Raw genomic sequence first — 24,580 nt, 5'->3', positions numbered from 1 at the left:
TGGACAACATCAGCACAATCTCCTTAGCCAGCAACCCTGTCCTCCATGCTCGATCAAAGCACATCGAATTGGATATCCATTTTGTTCGTGATAAGGTCCTTGAAAAGTTGATTGATATTCGTCACGTTCCATCCCTGGATCAAACGGCTGACATCTTCACTAAACCTCTTTCATATCAATTCTTCTCCAGACTCCGAAACAAACTGAGCATATGTTCGAAGTCCGCGCTCGAATTGAGGGGGGATGTTAGCTCACATAATCCATCTCACACATGTGCCACCTCCAATGATGATTCGATGGATGGCCAACGTGGAAAGCTTGCAGTATCTGTTCCAGATCATCACATCAAAATGGATAGAATTGACGATGCCAACTCATCTCTGAAAACCAACAATATTTTGCTGCAATCTTGTTAATAATATTCTGTATATATATCCCTTAGTTAGTTAGCATCTTTGTCTTTTAGTGATTGATAATATCTAGATCCTTCCTATGCTATGTATATATAGCTAATTATGTAGTCCTTGTAGACTATCTTTTTTGAGTAATACAACAGTGAACTTTCTCCCATATTTCTTTTGTGTTTCCTATCACACGTCAATACTCTATGTCCTATGATCGTCAAAAAATATTTGAAATATTTTATTTCCAAAAGTAAAACGATGAGTACTACATTATACTAATAATAAAAATTTCAAACATTTCACATAAACAATCCAAATAATGGGACAAAATCAACATTTTACACTATAAATTAAACCAAAAACAAGCATGAAAAAAGGCTGAAGCTGTATTCAAATAAGCGTGGAAACTTGGATTGGCATGGAAAGAACTAGGAATTTTAAATGAACCGCCAAAGTTAGTGGAGTAGTACTACTTTTGTATTAAAAACAAGTGAAATTCTGTTGAAATTAAAAAAAAAAAATACAAAATACTACTACTAGAATAAACAATTTGTCCTGGTGATCGCCATAATGAATTTACTACTATTTGATCTTTTAAAACAAATGAATGAAACCTAAGTCAAATCTTAACCATCATCTTCAATTCATCTTTCTGATCGAATTTCAATCAATCTAAACTTGATAAACCTTGGCAACTATGCTATACACGAAAGATCACCTAGAAAATTCAGACCCTATAGATTATGCATGCCATCAATATAAATCAAATATTTCTCTTTGATAATATAATGTTCGTAGATAGAAAGAAAAACGTGATCAAGAGTGCCTTCTACTTCTAATAGTGAAGTAAACATGTAACTCGATCATTATCAAACAGATTATAATCTTTTTCTGCTCGCGAAGATTCCACCAGAGGGCCTTCTACTTCTAATTGGCCATGAACTAGATCTGATCAATCAAACATACGTGATACATCGTTTCATCAAACTGATTCGACTAAACATACCATAAAATTTACTCGTGAACCAATTTGATTTCTTCATCTGAATAGTACTAACAAATACTATTTGCTTCTTCGTCTTCTCCTTCTCCTCCTCTTGGGAAACTATCAAAATTCGAGGCGTATAGGGCAGCAGCATCATATGCCTCTCGATGATATTTGCTATCGAAACCAACTCATAAGCATCGTACAAAGGGCTACCGCAATCCCACACTCGATCATCCTTCTTCTCCATTGCCAAAACCCAAAACTCATCATTTCTTATGTCATTTTATATATGTTTTTCTTTTCGAATTGCACAATACTATTTATTGTGGTTGGCCTCACGTACTTGGTTGCATGTTAGTGGTCTTAAATATTAAAATTTGTGAATTTGAAAGGTGGAATGGTGTGATTGGCTGCGAGATATTTTGCAGGTAGGTAGTTGGTTGGTATGTGATAGAGTTGAATAAATGAAGCCCAAAAATTGGCAAACTGAATAGTCGGCTGCTTCTGCAGTCATTAACTCAAAGAGCAATGCTAATCAATAGACATAAACAGAATTGGTAAACTATAAATTGGTATCAAAACAAGGTTTCAATTAGAAGCCACAATTGTATGGAAGAATTTTACTTTACAAAAAATACAATGTGATAATATCACGAAGCAAATATATGCTTTACTCAGACACGAGAGTTAAACTGAACAATGACTGTAGAAACTAAAACGAATCGGAACAATTTTACCTATACACATCCTATCTTGACCCCAAAAAAATGATATAGGTACTGACAACATGTAGAAGTATACAGCGCAGAGAGAGAAGGAGCAAGTTTCTCTCAATGCATTAAGCAGGGGATCTACCTTCTTCGTGTTTTCGCGATCATGTCTTTAAGCTCGTCGTTGCAGCTGCGGTGGTATTCAATGCATATGCACAACTGTCTTATGGCCTCTCGTTTCTCTTCAAACAATCTATCGAATCCGGTCCCGTTCTCCTTCATCTTCATCTCCAAATCTCCGATTTTCTCATCCCTTTCCGCTACTATTTTCTCAAGCTCTCCCATCTTCATCTCCCTCTCTAATACGGTTTTGATCAAGCAGTCCTTTTCATCCTCCTTTTTTCTCAATGCAGTTTCCAGTTCAGCCATCCTTCCCTTGAGGTGCACACCATTACCTTTATCATCACTCAATTGTTGGGACAAAATGGCGATTTCCTTCCTCAGCTGATCTTTCTCGATGTTACTATCTTTGATGCAGTTCGTTGTGGTCTTGAGCTCGTTCACTATTTCGTGTATTCGAGACTCTATGTGGCCGTAGTCTTCCTCAAACTTCATGTTGAATGCATCGATGCCTGTCAGAGTGTCGTTCATCTTATGTGATATCTCTCCAACCACATTCGCTTGAGCCTCTTTATAGGTTTGAATGATCCCTGAAAGCGTAGCAATTCTCTCTTCTAGTGATTTCTGCTCTTCAAGTAACTTTTCTCCTTCAGCAGTTTTGCTTGATACTTCTTCTTTTAGATTTACAATCTGTAGCAGGAGCTCTGATATTTCTCCAGCCTTTATGTCGAGAGTGATATCTGCCTCACTTTTTAGAGCAGCCAGAGAAGCTAATTGCTCTTGGAGACTGCTTACTTCAGCTCGAACGTTGTTGATCTGCTCTTTTAGATCATTTACTTGGGCTACTGATGACTTTTCTTGATCTTCAAGTTTCTGAAGAAGAGCAGAGATTTCATCATCTTTCTGTTTCTCTAAATCTCTTCTGTGAATGTGCGACGAATCAAGTTCCAGCTCCAATTCCCTCGTACGAGTTGATGCTTGTTCCTTGTGAGACTCATGAATCTCCAGGTGGCTGGAAAACTCTCTTTCTTTTTCTTCCAACGTTTTAGCCAACCGGCTTGATTCAGTAACGAGATCTTGAATTCTGTTTTCAGCCTGTCTTAAATCATCCCCAAGCTGTGAAATCTTCATGGTAAGACTGGAATTCTCCTCTTCAGCAGCCTTTTGCATCTCACTGAGCTTAGTGATTTCTTCGGCTGCTTTTTCCAGTTTCTCCGTTGCTTCCTCTTTGTAATCCTCATGAATATCAAGGTGATTTGAAAGCTCCCTTTCTTTCTCAGCCAGACTTTCACTAACCATGCCAGAGTCAGTAATAAGATCTTGAATCTCATTTTCTGCATTACCTATCTCCTCCTCAAGCTGTGAAATCTTTGAAGTAAGGAGAGTATTATCCTCTTCAGAAGCCTTTAGCTTCTGACTCAGCTCGGTGATATCTTTTGCTGCTGTATCCAGTTTCTCCTTTGCTTCCTTTTTTTGAGCCTCGTGAATCTGAATGTGTATTGAAAGCTCCTTTTCTTTCTCAGCCAATTTTTCCCTCAACCGGCTAGATTCGGTAACATGACCTTGAATCTTGCTCACAGCCTGTTTCATCTGTTCCTCAAGCTGCAGAATCTTTGAGGAGAGACTAGTATTCTCCTCTTTAGCAGCCTTTTGCATCTGACTCAGCTTAGTTATTTCTTTTGCTGCTTTCTCCAGTTTCTCTGTTGCTTCCTTTTTGTGAGCCTCATGAATCTTGAGGTGATTTGAAAGCGTCCTTTCTTTATCAGCCAATTTTTCACTCAACAGGCTTGATTTGGCAACATGATCACGAATCTTGTTTTCAGCCTGTCTAATCTCATCCTCAAGCTGTGAAATTTTTGAAGACAGACTGGTATTCTCCTCTCCAGCAGCTTTTTGCTTCTGACTGAGCTTAGCGTTTTCTTCTGCTGAGGTCTCTAGTTTCTGCGTAAGTTCCTTCTTCTGAGCCTCATGAATCTCAAGATGACTTGAAAGCTCCCTTTCTTTATCAGCCAACTTTTCACTCAACTGGCTTGATTCCGTAACAAGATCACGAATCTTGTGTTTAGCCTGTTCTATCTCATCCTCAAGATGCGAAGTCTTTAAACACAGACTAGCATTCTCCTCCTCAACAGCCTTTTGCTTCTGACTAAGCATAGAGATATCTTCTGCTGCTGTCTCAAGTTTCTCTGTTAATTCCTTTTTTTGAGCCTCATGAATCTCGAGATTCCTTGTCAGCTCCGTTTCTTTCTCAGCCAATTTTGCACTCAACTGGCTTGATTCGGTTATAAGATTTTGAATCTTGTTCTCAGCCTGTTTTATCTCATCCTGAAGCTGTGAAATGTTTGAAGACAGATTAGTTTTCTCGTCTTCAGCGGCCTTGTGCATCTGACTCAGCTTAGCGATTTCTCCAGCTGCTGTCTCCATTTTCTCCAGAGCTTCTTTTTTGTGAGCTTCATGAATCTCAAGGTGACTTGCAAGTTCTCTTTCTTGCTTGGCTGATTTTTCTCTCAACTGGCTAGATTCGGTAATAAGATCTTCAATCTTGCTTTCAGCCTGTTTTATTTCATCCTGAAGTTGTGACATCTTTGAAGACAGATTAGTTTTCTCATCTTCAGCAGCCTTGTGCATCTGACTAAGCATTGTGATTTCTCCAGCTGCTGTCTCCATTTTCTCTAGTGCTTCTTTTTTGTGAGCTTCATGAATCTCGAGATTCCTTGTAAGCTCAGTTTCTTTCTCAGCCAATTTTTCCCTCAACTGGCCAGATTCTGTAATAAGATCTTCAATCTTGCTTTCAGCCTTTTTTTTTTCTTCCTCAAGCTGTGACATCTTCGAAGACAGATTAGTTTTCTCGTCTTCAGCAGCCTTATGCATCTGATGAAGCATTGTGATTTCTCCAGCTGCTGTCTCCATTTTCTCCAGTGCTTCTTTTTTGTGAGCTTCATGAATCTCGAGATTCCTTGTAAGCTCAGTTTCTTTCTCAGCCAATTTTTCCCTCAACTGGCCAGATTCTGTAATAAGATATTCAATCTTGCTTTCAGCCTGTTTTATTTCTTCCTCAAGCTGTGACATCTTCGAAGACAGATTAGTTTTCTCGTCTTCAGCAGCCTTATGCATCTGATGAAGCATTGTGATTTTTCCAGCTGCTGTCTCCATTTTCTCCAGTGCTTCTTTTTTGTGAGCTTCATGAATCTCGAGATTCCTTGTAAGCTCAGTTTCTTTCTCAGCCAATTTTTCCCTCAACTGGCCAGATTCTGTAATAAGATCTTCAATCTTGCTTTCAGCCTGTTTTATTTCTTCCTCAAGCTGTGACATCTTCGAAGACAGATTAGTTTTCTCGTCTTCAGCAGCCTTATGCATCTGATGAAGCATTGTGATTTCTCCAGCTGCTGTCTCCATTTTCTCCATTGCTTCTTTTTTGTGAGCTTCATGAATCTCGAGATTCCTTGTAAGCTCAGTTTCTTTCTCAGCCAATTTTTCCCTCAACTGGCCAGATTCTGTAATAAGATCTTCAATCTTGCTTTCAGCCTGTTTTATTTCTTCCTCAAGCTGTGACATCTTCGAAGATAGATTAGTTTTCTCGTCTTCAGCAGCCTTATGCATCTGACGAAGCATTGTGATTTCTCCAGCTGCTGTCTCCATTTTCTCCAGTGCCTCCTTTTTGTGAGCTTCATGAATTTCAAGGTGACTTGAAAGCTCTCTTTCTTGCTCAGACGTTTTTTCCCTCAACTGGCTAGATTCGGTGATAAGATCTTGAATCTTGCTTTCTGCCTGTTTTATCTCATCCTCAAGCTGTGAAATCTTTGAAGACAGATTACTATTCTCTTCCTCAGCAGCCTTATGCATCTGATGAAGCTTAGTGATTTCTTGTTCTGCTGTCTCCAGTTTCTCGAATGCTTCCTCTTTGTCAGCCTCTAGATTATCAATATTAGTTGAAAGCTCCCTTTCTCTATCAGCCATATTTTCATTCAACATGCCTGACTCGGTAATAAGATCTTGAATCTCTTTTTCAGCCTGTCTCATATCATCCTCAAGCTGTGAAATCTTTGAAAGAAGACTTCCATTTTCCTCTTCAGCATCCCTCTGCATCTGACTAAGCTTGGTGATTTCTACTGTTGCTTTTTCCAGTTTCTCCAGTGCTTCCTTTTTGTGAGCCTCGTGAATCACACGGTGACTCGAAAGCTCCCTTTCTTTCTCAGCCAAATTTTCCCTCAACCTGCTGGATTCGTTATTAAGATCTTGAATCTTTCTCACAGCCTGTTTGATCTCTTCCTCAAGCTGTGAAATCTTGGAGGAGAGACTACTGTTCTCCTCTTGAGAGGACATGTGCATCTGATTTACTTTGGCCATTTCTCTTTCTGCTGATTCCAGTTTTTCTTTCGCTTCTTGTTTGTGAGCCTCGTGAGTCTCCAGATGACTTGAAAGCTCCCTTTCCTTCTCCCCCAAGCTTTCCCTTAACTGGCTTGATTCAGATGCAAGCTCTTGAAACTTGATCTCAGCTTGTTGTATTTCACCCTCAAACTGTAAAATCTTTAAGGTAAGACTCGTTCTCTCGTCTTTAGCAATGCCTTGCATCTCAGTCAGCTGAGTGATTTCACTTTCTACTGATTCTAGTTTCTCCGTTGAAGTAGAGAGTTCTATCTTGACTGCTTCCAGCTCTTTATGTAGCTCTTCATGTTTGGCAATGGCTGCATCTTTTTCGATACTCAAGCTTTCTCTCTCGCTCTTCATCTCTTCCAGCTTCTGGTTGAACTCGGCGTGTAGCTTAACCGAATTCTCCAATTCCACTTTCACATCAGTGTTCTCAGCCGAAAGCCTAGAGTTCTCGGCTTCCAGTTTTTCAGCTTTGGAATTCAACTCGGCTATGAGAGTCTCTGATTCCTTTGTTTTATTCAGTGTATTTTGGCACTCCTCGTGCAGAGTTTCCTTTTCATAAACAGTGATTGCCATTTTCCTCTTCAAGTCAGCAATCTCAGAAAGAACCGTTTCAAGTTCTTGCTTAATAGATGCTACTTTCTCATCTTCAAAATTCGCATCCACGCCATTTTTTGAGGCTCTTCTTTCCCTGTGCGAAGCACCATCTGAGTCCGAGGAGTCAGAGCCGGACAAGGAATTGTCCTTCTCATGTATCCCGTTTGCCTTTTTCGTCAACTCCTCTGTCAGATTATCATAACGCTCATACAGAGACTGGTACTGATTGTGGAAATCCGCAATCAGATTAGCCAGTGGTTCTTTTCCACCCTCGTCTTTAAGCAGCTTTATGATCTTCTGCACGTTGCTCTCGATTACTGTAATCAATAAGGCAATTCAGGAAAGAAGATAGAGCCGTTGAAGCATGGTGATTATAACATATAACCTAGTTAGATGATCAAATTATCAGAAAAGGCATACCTGCTTTGGTTTCTCTCAGCTCCTCGTTCCTTTGAGGATCAACATGATTCCCAAAAAAGGTTTTAACCGAGTCGCGCCATCGATGATGCCTGGGCATGTTTTCTGTGTTCTCAAGCAGTTTACCTGTATGACAGAGATCACAAGTTTTCTTTTTAGAGTTAAATTTGTCAAGAGAAGCTGCTAGTTTAAGAGCATTCAAAAAGCATATTTGGCCACACTTTTGTTGCTTATAGTTGCATTGATTTAGACATGGTATACAAAATAATACTATAATAGATACAACAAAATGCATGCAATTTGCAATGAGACGCTTAATAAAAACACTCATATTGTCCTAAATGACAACTGGAAATCTAGAAGTGTAATCCTTACTTAATCCCCTAGTTTGAGCCGTGATTTTGGATGACTGGAAATAGAATAAGACATTCACTTGCCGGCCAAATACAATACTTTAATGTTACAAGCTGATGAAGGTATACTTACAGATAAAGAAGGGAAACACAACACCTAAAATGAAAAACATGGCATGCAATGTATAATCGGCCATTTAGACTAAATTTTTCTCTTATAAAATGATCTTTCGATGCTTTTCATGCCCTTTTGTATGTCATTTTATTCTACTTACACCTTTTATTTCTCACTTTTAAGGAATAGAGAATTCTTTGTGGACTCAAATGTGGTTACGTTTGCCTCATTCAAAAACCTATATACTCATAGGCCTCGTATGCTTCTACTTCAACATTAATCTTGAGGGTTTTCCTATTTAATAATCGTACAGTACATTTAATCTTATTTTCAGTACTGACAGTTTACTTCGTGTTAAGCTTTTCAATATTCCCTCTTAATATCACTGTTTGGACCAACTTTTATATGTATACAGTTCCGAAACTCAGTAATTGTTTCATAAAAAGTCATTATGAAAACTTTTATAATCATCGCCTAGCTCTATTTTCTAAACAGTGTTAATATGAAAAATGAAAATGAAAGAGAAACAACATGCTCTTGGTTCTACATGTAAATTTTCATGCAAATCAGTAGCCGACCTATACTCGAGTTCTGTTATTAAATAGACAGTATAAATTTGACCAGTATACATATCTACCCTATTGTTGCACATATCTTTATTGAGCTATATAAATACAGTATGTGCTAGTGCTACAAGCACAAGCTACTCATAGCACAGGTCCTATTCTCTTAATGCCTAGAAGGGTTAAATGTTGAATAAGTCAAGCAGTATGATAGCCTTTTTTTTCTTTTAGGATTTTACTTTCACATACATTTTCTAGTTTCATTAGTGGAGTGTGTGGCATTAAGCTGAGTTTGGTTTATATTCAACTGCAGATGAGATTTCGGTAAGTCAGCTGATACATGTCTCATATTTTTATAAGTCACGCTAATTATTAGTACAATTTTGCATATCTGTTTATAAAGGCCTAAGTCAAACATTCGTCCAACTTTTCTTAACGAATATTAGTAATATATCACAATATAGTTTGAACCGTAAAACGAATATACTAGTACGTGACAAGGAGATGACAACATTAGTTAAATACAGTTATTTGATCAGACGATTAATTTATACTGCTAGAACAGACCATGTGATACTATGTGCTTACACGTGACCCATCATTTTTTTCCACTCCACCAAACAAATCGAAACCGCCCTCGTTTTTCCACTATTTTAGTCTAATAAAAACTATGCGGATTCAAAGGAAATACTATAAAGTTTCAGATTTCGAATTAAGGTATTGAACTAGTCACTAATTTGTGTGACCACTTATATTATTTTGATGAAATGGCCAAATTTGATGGTTGATATTCATATACCATAACTAGATCATCGCTCTGCTGCAAAATCACGTATTTGTCTCAAAGGTCGTATGCTGAGGGCCGGCAAATTGGGCAAAAAAATAATAATCAGGTAACTATTATGGCAATTCTCCAAAATTAATTTTAATTTAATGTTGTTCTACACGACTTATTTATTGTCTTTGTTTATAACTATCATTAGATAGATACGGACCTTATATTTCGGGGGAAAAGAAGAGGGAAAACAAAAGCACACTAATTCCTTAAGCACTAATTATCTCGATTTAGCATTTTCGTCAGCAGAATTTTGTTATTCCAATTATTCTCATAATGTTTAAATTGGTCAATTACGTTATGTTAATGGTTTTTCAAACACAAATGTTTATCCAAATTAATAAATCTTAGATTCCGTAAAAAATTGAACGATCTTCGGAATGCATGTAAATAACTACTCTAAATATAAATCAGATATTAGCGCTTCATCACCAAGACTCTGAGACGTACATCTCGTTATATCCTAAAAACGTGATCCATCACGCGAAAATCGACATCACCAAAAAAGCAAAATCAATCACGAATCAAAGAGATTCCCAGGAACGCAACTGACGACGAAGAATAACGATTCAAAAATTCACAATCCAGTTTATCAGAGCAATAAACAATCTCGACGCAGATAAACTCTCCAAACTATCCGATCGATTACAATTGAACTTCATCCAATCATAAACATTCATAATTTAGGCGAAAACAAATTCCAATCAGAAAATCTAAATCATAATCGATGAGCAGATATAATATTTCGTTATAGCAGAAGCTGATCAAACAAAAAACAGAGGAGCTGATGATGTAATTCGATAAATCAATAAGAAGAATTACCTCGGAAATCAGATTTTGTGCATTTGCAGCCTCAGCTCACTGTGAAATCACCAAAAACTTCTAGAGAGCGAGAGAAGCAAGGGGGGAGATATGGAGGGAGAGATAGGTGTGTTTGTGAGTGAGAAATTATTTAAATTTGAATATGAGAATCCAATGGTGTGCTGGATATTTAATTAGTTGGCAAAATCAGAGGAAAAATAAAATAAATTAATTAAATGGAGGAATATAAACAAAATTCATCGAGCGAGAAAAAGTGAATTTGTCTGCATGTATAAACAGGTATGCTAACAGGGACTGCCAATCCAATTAGCGCTTCAATTTCATTGGGTGGTGATGGAATATTGCAGTTTTTGTATGTTTAATTGACCCTCTGATTCGCGAGAAATTTCGAGAATGCCATTTTCAAAATTCTTACTGTTGTACAATTTGTGGGCCTCAAAATTGCACAATAATTGGTCAAGCTCTGTACTTTTTGTGCTTATATGTCAATCCAGGTCAGCACCATTCCTATGCTATTAAATAAATAATTTTTTTTTTCAAATATATTAGGCCTTTGGCTCTTTTCTTAGTTTGCCTATAAATAAAAATAATTGAACGATGTATAACAACAATCAGAACATGGAATGATTCTTTTTTATTCAGAGATGTACACAAATATACTGCATGCGATCATACAAATGTAAATTATACAAGTATATAATATATTATTCATTTTAAAAAATCAACGTGTATATGGTTCTTAGAATCTTAGATCTTGTATGCATGATTAAGATTGAATTTACATGCTCATACCTTTTAGGCCTAACGAGATGTACGTGTGAGCAACTCTACCCCAAAAAAACTTTTGGATTCTATTTTTTGGTAAGATGTTCTTGATTTTAGATTCTAATTTTAGTATGGTGCACTTTTTTTTTTTTTTTTTATCATTGTACTTGACTGATTTATTGTGCAACTGAAGAAGAAAACATTAGTCATGTTGAGATCATAAAAATCATATAGTAGAAAGAATAAGAATTGCATGTGATAGCATTTTCATTTTGATACAAAAATTGGCCAAGAAATGCAACCACCGAATTGTATACTGCAGCATATCTGCTGCTTATGCTATTTCAAAAGGGCCCTATATTTCCTTATTCTTATAATAGACCTTGGAAAAATGTAAATAAAAAAAATCTTGATGCCTAATTAACGTAGTTGAGAAAGCAGAAATGGCTGAAACTGTGTTTGTGTGTGACTGTGTGTAGACATCGTTGTCAAGACACCATCCTACGTTGTTGTTGATTCATCTCCGGCATCCTTTTCACCATTTTCTTGTAATAAACCGTTCTACAACGGTGATAATCAATCCAAACACACAGTTGCCTTATTGCCTCTCTCTTCTCCTCTCTAAGCACTATCATCCCCTCATCTTTCTCTCTGATCCATTTCTCCAATTGCCTCATCTTGTTTTCCAGCTTCCAAACCCGGTCCCTGAACACCGATATCTCCCCCTCCTTGTCGTCCAGCTGGAACAGCAAGTCGTCTAGGTCATGCTTCACCTGCACCAGCGCGTTGTTCTTCCTCCTCACCCATTCCTTGGCGTAGTTCACCTCACACGACGTCTTAGAAATCCTCGTCAGCAAGTTGTCGTTGCATTCCTCAAACTTGACCGCTACCGTGTTCAGTGCAACGAGCACATCACTTGCTGTGAGTGCAACGTCCTTCACGTTTTTTAGTCCTGTTTCAATGTTCCCTTGTTGAGCCTTGTTTTCTTGCTTGAACTCCTCGTTCGTCTTGAGGTACCACTCTTTATTCTCGACATGCTGCTTCTCTGCAGCCCTGATCCTACGGGTCATGGCTCGGTACTTTTCATCAAACTGCCTCCTGAAATCATCTGCCATCTCTTCTATCCTGTGTTCCATCATTTGGTAGTTGGGGTGTGATTTCATGTACCCTGATCGTGTCTTGGTCACGACATCCCCCAACTCCAGCAGAGTCTTCTGCTGATCAGAAATCTTGTTGATCAGCTCAGTGTTCTTTCTGTCCATCTTGGATTTGATGAGCAAAGCCTCTTGCTTCTCTTTCTCGAGCTCCATCATGAGTCGCTCTTTGTCCTTTTTCAGCGTCGCCAATTCCACCTGCAAGCCTACTTTCTCCTTGAGTAAGGCCTCCATCTTGCTCTGCTGAGTCTTCACCTTTTGGTTCAAGGATTTGATCAGATTAGACGAGGTTTCTTCGCTCTGCTTCAACTTCTTCTCCGTTGCTGTTAGCTTCCTCTCATTAAGCAAAAGAGACGTCTGCAGCTGAGACATCTTCCTCAGCAGCTCGTGCTTCTCAACCCCGGATTGATTGGATTCTTGGTTCGATTTGGCTATCTGCTCCTCGGTCCTGCTCAAAGACCGGTTCGCGTATTTGTTCCCACAGAGTTCCAGCTCCAATTCAACGTTCCGTGTGGTGACAGACACCAGCTCCTGATGCAGGCAGTCGACTTGCTCGATTAGGCCCTCCACTTCAATAGACCTTTCTTTGGTTTCACTCATGAGCCTTTCCTCCAGCTCATCCTTTTCATTCTGCAGGCATTCCTTGTCTTTGCACATGGATTCAAGGTCCGTGACTTGGCCTTTAAGCCTTGAGATTCTCTGTTTCAGCTGCATTGCCTCGCTCGACTCCTCTTGCCATTTCTTACTCTGTGAGGAGAGATTTGCAATCTCAAACTTGAGACGCGCAACGTCGCCCTCTGATCCCTTGCTGTGCCTCGGCTCCTCGTCTGGAACCCTCAAATCCTTGAAGAAGTTGCTCATCTCTTTTATTTCACTAGACGAGGTCAGTTTGTCCTTGAGGATCGTGTCTTCCACATCCGATGTCTCATCATCGGTGTGCACGACTCCACTGGTGTGTTTATGGATCACTTCAAAGGGAGTATAGAATATCTCAGAATCTGAAGGAGGAGTAGAAAAGCCGTCGTCTCTGTTGCCATGGACGTTTCTCTTGGCCTCCGCTCGAAGGTCATCATAGAGAGAGTAGAGTGACTCATAATGCTGGTGGAAATCTTCAACTAGATGAATTATTTCCTTCTTCAGGTTCCCTTCTTTGTTGCTATTTATGCCCTTTGCCAACTTCAAAATCCTCTTCACTTTATTCTCAGCATCTGCAAAACCTCATGACACCATGTTCTCAAAAAAAAAAAATAAAGTTTAAAGATTAGGTTTATTTAAAAAATTTACCTATTTTGGCACGTCTCAGTTGCTCATGTTTCTCAGGGTCTATGTGATTCTCAAATGGCCTCATTGCTATGCCCTAACCTTGCTATCTTGGAAGGATGGATATGATCAATAGTGCTGCTTCAATTCATGGCCAACAAAACTCAAATAAATGAATACTACTAATTAATATATATGCAACATTAATTGTAGCTTACAACCATGCAATTCAAGAATGAAGGCCAATTAACACCTAATTTGATGTGATAAGTGCATCGCCTGATTAACACATGCTTTTAATTTGTTTATTCTCAATCATGATGTGGAAATTAGGGATCGGAAAATAATTTAAAAAGCATCCTACATAAATCCAATATTGATCAATATGATGAGATCAACATGTGGGAGTGCATGCAAATATGCATATAAATATTTTTGGTGTTCGAGTGTGTGTTCTTAATCCAATCCACATACCATTATATTTGCAATAAAATTCCAACAAAACAATCATGGATAGAATGTAAAAAAAACTGACGAATTTGATAATATTATGAAAAGAACGTCTCAGTTTTTTTATGAATGCATATTTGAAAAAACCAGAATATGCATGCATGCATATTTTGCCTCTCTTTTTGAATAGCTAAAGACTGGATATGAAATATTACCTGAAATTTTGAAGAATTGTGAAGAATGTCAAATCTGAATCAAGGCAGATCCCATGATGACCAAGTTAAAGAGATATCAACTATTTTTGGTTTTATGCTTTTATGGTAATGGTGATGGTGACCGTGATATAAAATAATACTATATGATCTATATATTGCTTCTTTTTTCTTTGGATAGTTGTGATAAATCTCCGAAGGTGTTTAAATCGCATAAGCATAGAAGGTGTCTCTTCTATTAATAGCGCCTCTTTCTACATTTTAAAAATCCCTTGGTCCTTAGTTCTATTCACAGTGAGATAATAATTAATTAAAATATAACATTAAATAAAGAAATATACTATCAATATATAGATATGAAATGTCTCAATATGAAAAAATGCACGCACTTCTAATTTTTTCTCAAATAAGGTATATAGTTCAAGTAAGTACTAGTAATATTTATTAAAATTACTTAATAAAAATAAAAAATGAAAAAAGAAATTAAGAAAACCAAATAAAATAGTACTCCCTCCGTCCCTAAAGAATATGCACTTTAGGTTCGCCATGAGTTTTAATGCAAAATTGGTAAAATAAGTGAGAGATAGAGAGAAAAAGTAAATAAAATAGTACTTGTTTATGGCATGTTTGGTAGGGGTGATAACTCATCTAGGGACGAAAATCTATAGATGAGTTATCACCCCTACCAAACATGACCTTAGTGGATAATGAGTCTCACCTTATTAGATATAGGATAGTTTCAAAATTAGAAATTGCATATTCTTATGGGACGGACTAAAAAGGAAAGAGTGCATATTCTTATGGGACGGACTAAAAAGGAAAGAGTGCATATTCTTATGGGACGGAGGGAGTAGTATATTTTTTTAAACAAAAAATTAAATTAAAAAAAAAGAAAGATATTGAAAACTAAAATAAAAGTAGGAACCAAGTGTTGAGCTCATATCCCGATTTCACAAACTCGCTTATACCACTGAGTAGAGATGTCGTTTAGTCAGAATTCGATGGGCTGATCCGAATAACTAATAAAAATCAGAAGGTTAGAGTCAGCAAAATGCACACTCTTCTAACCCGATAAGGAGTCATGCTAATCGATCCAACCCTAACGAGTTGGCGGGTTAAGCAGGTGAACCCGTTGGGCTTGCAGGTCAGCCCTATGGGCTACACCAAATCAGGGAATTAAATGTGTTTGTATTTTCAAATGATTTGCATGGAGTCTAGATTTTCAATTCTTATTATACTTTATTCACTGATTTCACACTAATTCATACTAGTATTAATTAGAATTTGGCGTGTGCAAGTATCATTAACTAGATTTCACATTTTTTACAAATAGTTTTTTATAATTTCTTGTATACTTGCAAACCAACCAAAAATAAAATATACCATAATATTCTACCCACATTGTCTTAGTTCAGATTATAATGTCTTCAGATTAATTATATAAATGCAGCACAATGAATTTATATTGGTTTCAAAATATTCAATCACAAAATATGCTTTTAATTTGATTTTTTTAAAATCAAAATTCACATTAGGATTTTTATTTTATCACCCAATTTCCAGATTTAATATAAATTCACAATTACAATAACAATGTTATTGGTTTTCACTTTTCACAAATCCTAGTACTAATTATGAATAATATATTTAAACTTCCTACATTTTATTTATTTTAATGGTTTTTCATAATACAGATTTATTATTGTTAAAAATGGAATATTTCCCCATAATAGTGATAATATTAAAGAAATGGATGTTTTAGGTAATCTCAAGCCTAGGAAGAAAATATTTTTTTTAATATTTTTGTATATTAATTTATTATAAATATGAGATTCTTAAGATTAAAAATAATTTTAATTATTTTCTTTTAATCCAATTAATTTACTGGGCAAGCTCGGTAACCGTATGTCTTAGGCTAGCATTGTAAATTTTGAACCTCATAAAATTTAAGCCTAATTAGCCCACAACCCAAGTAGGATTAATTTGAAATTTGTTGGATAGACCCGATTGACATTCCTAACACTGAGCTACAAGGCATTATTGTTCTAACTATTACACAAAGGAGTATGACCACTCTGAAAACTCTAAGGCCATGCTTGGTATGATGGAATGGAATGGGGGAATGGAATGACATTCCTACCTCCATTCCATTCCTTTGCTTGGTAAATTTTTTCCTTAGGAATCACCATTCCATTAGGAATGGTCATTCCATTCCACATGGGAATACCCATTCCATCCATTTAGATAAGGAATGGTCATTCCATTCCATTTCATTTTCCTTTCTTCTTATTTTAAAATTTAACAAAATTAAATAAATATTATTTAATATTATATTTAAATTTAATATCATCTCAATTTTAGCGTAAATTAAAATTTTAAAATTTTTAATAATTGAAAAAAAACACACACACACACACACCAACTCACACAAACACACACACACCAACTCACACACACACACACACAAAACACAACAAAACACACACACACCAAAACACACACACACACAACAACTCACACAGCACACACAACACACACACACAGCAAAACACACACACACACACGCAGCAACTTACACGCAACATGCACATGGCAAAACACACACACAAACAACTCACACGCCACCACATACACACACACACACACATCAACACATGCATACACCACATATGCACACACTCATTTACGTGTATCGTACAAATTTATATGATCCAAAATATTGACAACAATATTTTTGAATAAATATTTTTTTTATAGAATCAACATATTAAATATTTTTGAATAAATATTTTTTTTATAAAATCAACATATTAATTATTCATAATTCATTCCAATCCATTCATATATTATTTTGTAGTTACCAAGCATAGGAATGAAATCAATCAAGGAATAACAATTCCATTCCATTTGTAAACCTTACATTCACCAAGCACAAGAATGGAATGAAATTGTCATTCCATTCCCACCTTCATTCCATTCCCATCTCCTTTCCATTCCCTCCTCATTCCATTCCATCATACCAAACATGGCCTAAGGCTATTTACATTTTTACAAACATCAATTAGATTGGCGTATTTAAACATGCACCCTATTATAGAACTAGTATCCACCCTTGTGTAAAGAACGACTCAGTTAACATTTCGAACATTAATTTAACATTGATTTGTTATTACATGAATTTGAAATTTAATAAATGTACACATTTTAAGATGTTATGATATTTAAAAAATCAACATCAAACTCATATAATAAAATGCAAGGTTATGATAGTGTAAAGCGCAAGTGTGATTAAAATTATTTGTAAAAATTAACGCGATATTCCATTCATATAATACAATTTAAGTACTCCCTCCGTTCCAAAAAAGTTGAGTCGTATTCCTTTTTAGTCCGTCCCAACAAAGTTGAGTCATTTCCTTTTTTAACAAAAGACAAAACATCTAATCGTTCTTTTTTTATTTCATCATTTACTTTACTCTCTCTTATCTTTCCTACTTTTTTTCATCTCTCCTATTTATTTAATATAAATTCTTAACCTCCGTGCTCAAAAGTTTTGTCTCAATTTTTATGGGATTGGGAGAGTACATTACAAACACAAATACAAAATTAGTACAATTTGATTATATTACTTTATAATTAACGTAACTGTCAAATATCATAACCGATAATTGGACTCCCAATAACCACATCTCAGTTGACTAGTGTTACATGACCTATAATTTGAAGCCTTAACAGAACACACAAGGCAGATTATACTGAAATTTATTTTGTTATAATTAACTCACTATCATCTAATACACATCAATTTAAGTGCATATTGTATATAAAAAGGATTATAATTAGTAAATTTTATCACAATAGCATATTACTATTATCGTAAAGCTTAGAAAAATATTATGTAGTACTAGGTGATACATATAATTTAAAGAATATCATCAATATTGTAGGAGTAACAAATTTGATTGTACAAATGATTATTTTTACATGTACTTCTCCCGTTTCATATAAGAGTTTTATTTTACCATTTTCGTCCATCCAACAATAAAAATTACTATTACTTATATTTTACTTTTATTATAAATAATAGATAAGTCTATGTTCCACTAATTATATTACTCCTATAAAACTAATATATGTAGCCACGTTCCATGAATTTATTTATCCGCACAATTTTTTACCTATGTTAAAACTTAAACCCTGCCCAAATCAAATAATAGGAATCTTTTGTGTGACGCATCCATCTCTTCTCTTCGCCATGGCGAACGTCGCCGATCAGAATCTCGGCTACCTCACAAAGAAAGAAACGGAGGTGAAGCTTCCCCGACCTATCCGCGTCAAGAACAAGACGCCGGCTTCCATCCAAATCACTGCCGAGCAAATCCTCCGTGAAGCCACAGAGCGTCAGGAGGCTGAAATCCGACCTCCCAAGCAGAACTCGGAGATTACCGCCTCCGCAAACGCAAGGAATTTGAAGATTTAATTCGAAGAGCGCGCTGGAACAAGAGCGTGTGGGTCAAGTATGCTAAATGGGAAGAATCTCAGAAGGATTTCGACCGATCTCGCTCAGTGTGGGAGCGCGCGCTCGACGTGGATAACAGAGACCACACATTGTGGCTCAAGTACGCTGAGTTTGAGATGAAGAATAAGTTTGTCAATCGCGCTAGAATTGTATGGGATCGTGCGACGCTATTGCTGCCGAGAGTGGATCAGCTCTGGTACAAGTACATTCACATGGAGGAGGTTTTGGGGAATGTGGCTGCGGCGAGGCAGATTTTTGAGAGGTGGATGGAGTGGATGCCTGATCAGCAAGGCTGGCTTTCATACATCAAATTCGAGCTTAGGTATAACGAGGTTGAGAGGGCCAGAGATATTTTTGAGCGCTTTGTGGAATGTCACCCTAGGGTTAGTGCCTGGATTAGGTTTTCCAAGTTTGAGATGGAGAATGGAGAGATAGCGCGTGCAAGGAATTGTTATGAGAGGGCTGTGAATAAGCTGGGGGATGATGAGGAGGCAGAGGACTTGTTTGTTGCTTTTGCTGACTTTGAAGAGAAATGTAAGGAAACTGAGAGAGCTAGATGCATCTACAAGTTTGCACTGGATCACATTCCCAAGGGAAGGGCCGAGGAGCTGTACAAGAAGTTTGTTGCATTCGAGAAGCAATGTGGTGGTAGGGAAGGAATTGATGATGCTATTTTTGGAGAGAGAAGGTTTCTGTATGAGGATGAGGTCAGGAAGAACCCTCTTGATTATGATGTATGGTTTAATTACATACTGTTTGAAGAGCGCTGTGGGGACAGGCGAAGGATTGAGGATGTTTACAAGAGGGCTATAGCGAAGTTGCCTCCTGCTCAGGAGAAGCAGTACTGGGAACTATACATATACATGTGGTAAGTTTAATGCTTCAACCTGTACTAAGTGAATGGCTTGGCTGAGATTCGTTCGGATATGCTCTGTTTTCTGATGATTGTTGAATTTGTGTTGTTTTCAGGATTAAATATGCTTTGTATGAGGAGCTTGATGCGCAGGATGTTGACCGAACAAGGGACATATATAAGTAAGATCCTGTTTATATTATTCAGTGTTATTTAAAGAATATATTGATTGCGTGTTAAGTTTTGTTTGTATTGGATGTATCCTAAGCTTAATTATTCTTGTCACACTTATAGTAGTTTTCAATGGTTGCTGATATTTTGAACTGCGCAGCTTGTGTCTGAATATGATTCCTCATAAGAAATTTTCTTTTGCAAAGATTTGGCTGATGTCTGCACAATTCGAAATACGCCACTTAAATATTGATCGAGCTCGGAAAATATTGGGGTCAGCAATTGGCATGGCTGCCAAAGATAAGGTTTGCTACATGTTTTATATGAAGTTTAGTTTTTTATACTGTTCATACTCTGGTCTTCCCCTAACAACACTCTAAATGCATCATATTGCAAGCAGATATTTAAGAAGTACATTGAGATAGAGCTGCAACTTGGTAACATAGAACGGTGCAGGAAACTTTACGAAAAATACTTGGAGTGGTCTCCTGAGAACTGTTATGCATGGAGCAAGTATGCTGAACTGGAGAGATCTTTGTCAGAAACTGATCGTGCCAGAGCTCTTTTTGAGCTTGCTACTAACCAACCTGCTTTAGACATGCCTGAGTTACTATGGAAGGTATGCAATCTCTGCATGTTGCAAACTTGCAAACGTATAAATATCTCCACAGTGAATTGACTTGAATATATTTTGATGTTATACCTATTTGAAACAGGCATACATTGATTTTGAGATTTCTGAATGCGAGTATGAAAGAACTAGAGCTCTTTATGAAAGACTTTTGGACAGAACTAAGCACTTGAATGTGTGGATTAGCCAAATTTGAGGCATCTGCTATGGAAGAGGTCCTCCAGGACTTGTCTAAGAGTGAATGCAAGAAAAAATGCCTTCAGCGTGCCAGAGGTAAGAACTTACTATTCTAGGAGTCAATTTCTTGCATTTTTCTGATATATCTGCTAATCTCGATGCTAAGTCTTATCATTATCATGAATTTGGTCTCACACCTTCCCCTGTTCTTCAGATGTGTTTGAAAGGGCCCTCAGCTATTTTAGAACTTCCGCCCCTGAATTGAAAGAGGAAAGAGCAATGCTTTTGGAAGAGTGGTTGAACACGGAGAAAAGTTTCGATGAGCTTGGTAACGTGGCGTTGGTTACTGCTAAGCTTCCAAAGAAACTAAAGAAGAGAAGGCACATAGAAACCACAGACGGTCCAGCTGGGTATGTAATTTGGTCCTTTTCCCCCTCTTTCTGAAGATTTTTGTACTGCGGAATCTGATCTATCTCTGCTTGGCCTGTTCTTATTTTTGTTACTGTGTTGATTGATTGACCCATAAGAACGTGGATAATCATGTGGCCACAACTACATTTTTATTGGCTTATTGGGATTGTTAGCACTTGAGAGTTATTGATTCACATGTCTTGGTTGACTTATGTGATTCCAATGTTTTCTCCCTCATTATTGATACCATTTGCTAAACATGGAAAGAAAAGAATCAATGTCTGTTTTGATTTTTCTTTTTCTCCTTCCAGACCCTGTTACAGTGTGTTACGTGTGCTGAAATCATGGAAATAACTCGTTGGATTGAACAAATTCTGATGTTTTGATATTGTGCAGTTATGAGGAGTATATTGACTACCTATTCCCAGAAGAAACACAGACATCATATCTCAAAATTTTGGAAGCGGCGATGAAGTGGAAGAAGCAGAAAATTGTTTCGGATGATGACTAGTTGGGTAGCACTGATGTGGCCATTTGATCTTATTGTTAATATTTCCTTATGACATTCTTGTATGTACATAAGCTACAAAAAGAATTTTGGTAGTATTATCCAACATTTCTTCAGTAGGTTTATACTGCTATTGTTCAAGAGGTTCATTTTGGTATACATTGATTGCTATGTCTTTACCGAATAGTAGTACCATAGGAGTATATCTGATCATTGCTGCATTGAAGAGCTGTGCAGTTTTGCTTTGGCTTGGAACGAATGAACGTATAACAAGAATTCTTGGAATGCCAGAGGCATTCTTGATTGGTATTGAGCAACTATAATTCAAGATCGTATATCGTATGTGTCATTAGCCCGGTTGTTCAAACTAGTAAACCTTACGACCTGAACAAAATTCAGAAGACTGTAAAAAGGTTGATCAATGGCTTTTTCTCTATGCAGATGACATACAAAATTTGTGCAAATTGAGATTAAATTTTAGTAGTATTAGCTTATTATCATTTGCAGAGCAACAGGTTAGCCTGGCCAATGTTTAGAAGGAGGCTTCGAAAGCCATTTTGGTCAGTCCATTGTTTCTAGTGTAAAATGTTGATGCAGACTGAGTGGTAGCTAGTATAATACCGACTTTGCATTCCTTTTCAAGATTTAGTAAAAAAATGTGTTTTATCTAATTACAAAAAATTATAAAAAAATGAAATGACATTAATTTTTTTAGATGAACTGAAACTTAAAAAAAATACTCCGCATAACCATTGATTATAGACGTAACCATGTAATAAGAAAATTATAAAAAAGATTGGAATAAGACTAATTCTTGTGGATGAACTAAAATAAAAAAGATAATATGAATATTGATGATTGACTCTGCTTTTTATGCGATCAGTCTTGATGTACGGAGAGGATCACCTCCGGCAAATCCTGATCCATCTCCTAATACACACTCACAAACATTTTTGCCGGAGGTGATCCTTATCGATTGACGTACGGCCCCCACATACTCCATATTATTGCAATATACTCCTATTAACAAATTTAATTTAAATTAGTAATTTATAACAATTACAATTAGAGCACTAAGATTTTTATTATTATATAGATCAGAAAAATAATTTAATCCATATAAGAAACAAAATACGAATGTACTACTAACGCTCAACTTTTGATTAATGGCCAATTGATTCAGGTTCCACCAACCCCTAATGAGGAACGGCGCCGTTTTAGGGCCCACATAGATATAATCGCATAGCAAAAGGCATTTCACCCCCAACCTTTCACTCCCTCGACGGGTCCGCCATATTCAAACCCCTGAGGGTGTTTGCGTCATTTCGGCTCTCACTCCGGCGGCTCATCTGAATATATATATTTCACTCACACTCCATAGCTTAAACTTGACTTTCCCCCAAAATCTAGATTCTCTTCGATTTCGCCGGCGGCGCCACCACCACCAAATTCCGAGAAATGGAGTCAGCCACGCTATCGCAAATCGGTCTCGCTGGTTTGGCAGTCATGGGGCAGAACTTGGCCCTAAACATTGCCGAGAAAGGGTTTCCCATCTCTGTTTACAATCGCACTACATCCAAAGTCGACGAAACCCTAGATCGCGCCCACCGCGAGGGCCAATTGCCGCTCACCGGCCACTACAACCCCAAGGATTTCGTCCTCTCCCTCCAGAAGCCGCGCTCTGTTATCATCCTCGTCAAGGCGGGTGCGCCGGTCGATCAGACAATCGCCGCCCTCTCCGCCTACATGGAGCCTGGCGACACCATCATCGATGGGGGAAACGAGTGGTACGAGAACACCGAGCGCCGCATGGTCGATGCATCTGCCAATGGTCTGCTCTACCTCGGCATGGGCGTCTCCGGTGGCGAGGACGGCGCCAGATATGGTCCCTCTCTGATGCCTGGTGGCTCCCACCGTGCTTACTTGAATATTCACAATATTTTAGACAAGGTCGCGGCTCAGGTCGACGATGGCCCCTGCGTCACCTACATCGGTGAAGGGGGTTCCGGCAATTTCGTGAAGATGGTCCATAATGGGATCGAGTATGGTGATATGCAACTCATTTCTGAGGCGTATGATGTGTTGAAGAATGTTGGGGGTTTAGGTAACGATGAGCTCGCCGAGATTTTTGGGGAATGGAATCGCGGTGAGCTGGAGAGCTTCTTGATTGAGATCACATCCGACATCTTTAAGGTGGAGGATCATGAATCCGGGAAGGGGCATTTGGTGGATAAGATTCTTGACAAGACGGGGATGAAGGGAACTGGGAAGTGGACCGTGCAGCAGGCAGCCGAGCTGTCCATTGCAGCTCCCACTATTGCTGCTTCGTTGGACAGCAGGTATATGAGCGGGTTGAAGGATGAGAGAGAGGCTGCCTCCGAGATTTTCAGAAAGGAAGGGTTGACGGAGGAGATCAACAATGTGGGGGGCGTGGATAAGAAGAAGTTGGTTGATGATGTTAGGCAGGCCCTTTATGCATCCAAGATTTGCAGTTACGCGCAAGGGATGAATCTGTTGAGGGCCAAGAGTTTGGAGAAGGGGTGGGGATTAAATTTGGGGGAGCTGGCACGGATTTGGAAAGGTGGGTGCATTATTAGGGCCGTGTTCTTGGACAGGATCAAGCAGGCTTATCAGAGGAATCCGGGGCTGGCTAATTTGTTGGTAGACCCAGAATTTGCTAGGGAGATGGTGCAGAGGCAGGCGGCTTGGAGACGAGTTGTGGGGTTGGCAATTGAGAAGGGCGTTAGTGTTCCTGGAATGTCAGCTAGTTTGCAGTATTTTGATACCTATAGGCGTGGGAGGCTCCCTGCTAACCTTGTGCAGGCGCAGAGGGACTACTTTGGGGCGCATACCTATGAGAGGGTTGATCGCCCGGGAGCATATCACACTGAGTGGTCCAAGCTTGCTCGTAAAGCTAGGGTCTAGTGGAGAAGGCCTTGTTTGAGGTTTGGTTGTTATTCCTATGGTTTTCTTGAGGCATTAAGCTTGAATTGAAGTTGTATCCCCTGATGAGAATTTGTTGTTGACAAAAATATTTTGTAGCATTGCATTGTTGTTGCGTATGCAGTTAATAAGAGAAGCATGCCTTATTTTGAAGTGTTCTTCTTGATTGCATTGAGTTGTTTAGTTCTTCCATGACCTGTTTATGTGGTTTTTCCATTGGAGCTGTTGTTTTAA

The 24,580-nt window shown here is 37.9% G+C and overlaps 3 protein-coding genes and 1 pseudogene across 4 annotated transcripts; 2 read left to right on the top strand and 2 right to left on the bottom strand.

The window, feature by feature from the left end:
- Positions 1 to 1,961: 1,961 nt before the first annotated feature.
- Positions 1,962 to 10,509, bottom strand: LOC125199231 (uncharacterized). The gene is made up of 3 exons (XM_089067829.1): positions 10,296 to 10,509; positions 7,611 to 7,733; positions 1,962 to 7,507 (listed from the first exon to the last, which is right to left on the bottom strand). The coding sequence occupies exons 2-3, from the start codon at positions 7,705 to 7,707 to the stop codon at positions 2,244 to 2,246; spliced, it is 5,361 nt and encodes a 1,786-aa protein (XP_088923955.1). The 5' UTR covers positions 7,708 to 7,733; positions 10,296 to 10,509; the 3' UTR covers positions 1,962 to 2,243.
- An 821-nt stretch (positions 10,510 to 11,330) lies between these two features.
- LOC125210400 (uncharacterized) lies at positions 11,331 to 13,615 on the bottom strand. The gene is made up of 2 exons (XM_048109959.2): positions 13,499 to 13,615; positions 11,331 to 13,422 (listed from the first exon to the last, which is right to left on the bottom strand). The coding sequence occupies exons 1-2, from the start codon at positions 13,560 to 13,562 to the stop codon at positions 11,549 to 11,551; spliced, it is 1,938 nt and encodes a 645-aa protein (XP_047965916.2). The 5' UTR covers positions 13,563 to 13,615; the 3' UTR covers positions 11,331 to 11,548.
- Positions 13,616 to 18,360: 4,745 nt separating this feature from the next.
- On the top strand, positions 18,361 to 21,562 carry LOC125215837 (uncharacterized; annotated as a pseudogene). Its single transcript, XR_016136693.1, has 7 exons — positions 18,361 to 19,520; positions 19,622 to 19,687; positions 19,837 to 19,981; positions 20,077 to 20,295; positions 20,393 to 20,580; positions 20,699 to 20,894; positions 21,292 to 21,562. The product of XR_016136693.1 is annotated as an uncharacterized LOC125215837 (transcript).
- Positions 21,563 to 22,677: 1,115 nt separating this feature from the next.
- On the top strand, positions 22,678 to 24,499 carry LOC125214151 (6-phosphogluconate dehydrogenase, decarboxylating 3, chloroplastic-like). The gene has a single exon (XM_048115055.2). The coding sequence runs from the start codon at positions 22,862 to 22,864 to the stop codon at positions 24,326 to 24,328; it is 1,467 nt and encodes a 488-aa protein (XP_047971012.1). The 5' UTR covers positions 22,678 to 22,861; the 3' UTR covers positions 24,329 to 24,499.
- The last annotated feature ends 81 nt before the right edge of the window (positions 24,500 to 24,580 follow it).

This window comes from Salvia hispanica, chromosome 3 (assembly GCF_029641045.1).
Source record: "Salvia hispanica isolate PSC_SH4W2 chromosome 3, Shi_PSC_v1, whole genome shotgun sequence".
NCBI lineage: Eukaryota > Viridiplantae > Streptophyta > Magnoliopsida > Lamiales > Lamiaceae > Salvia > Salvia hispanica.
Note: the sequence above shows the minus strand (reverse complement) of the source record. Positions and strands in the feature narration are given on the sequence as shown.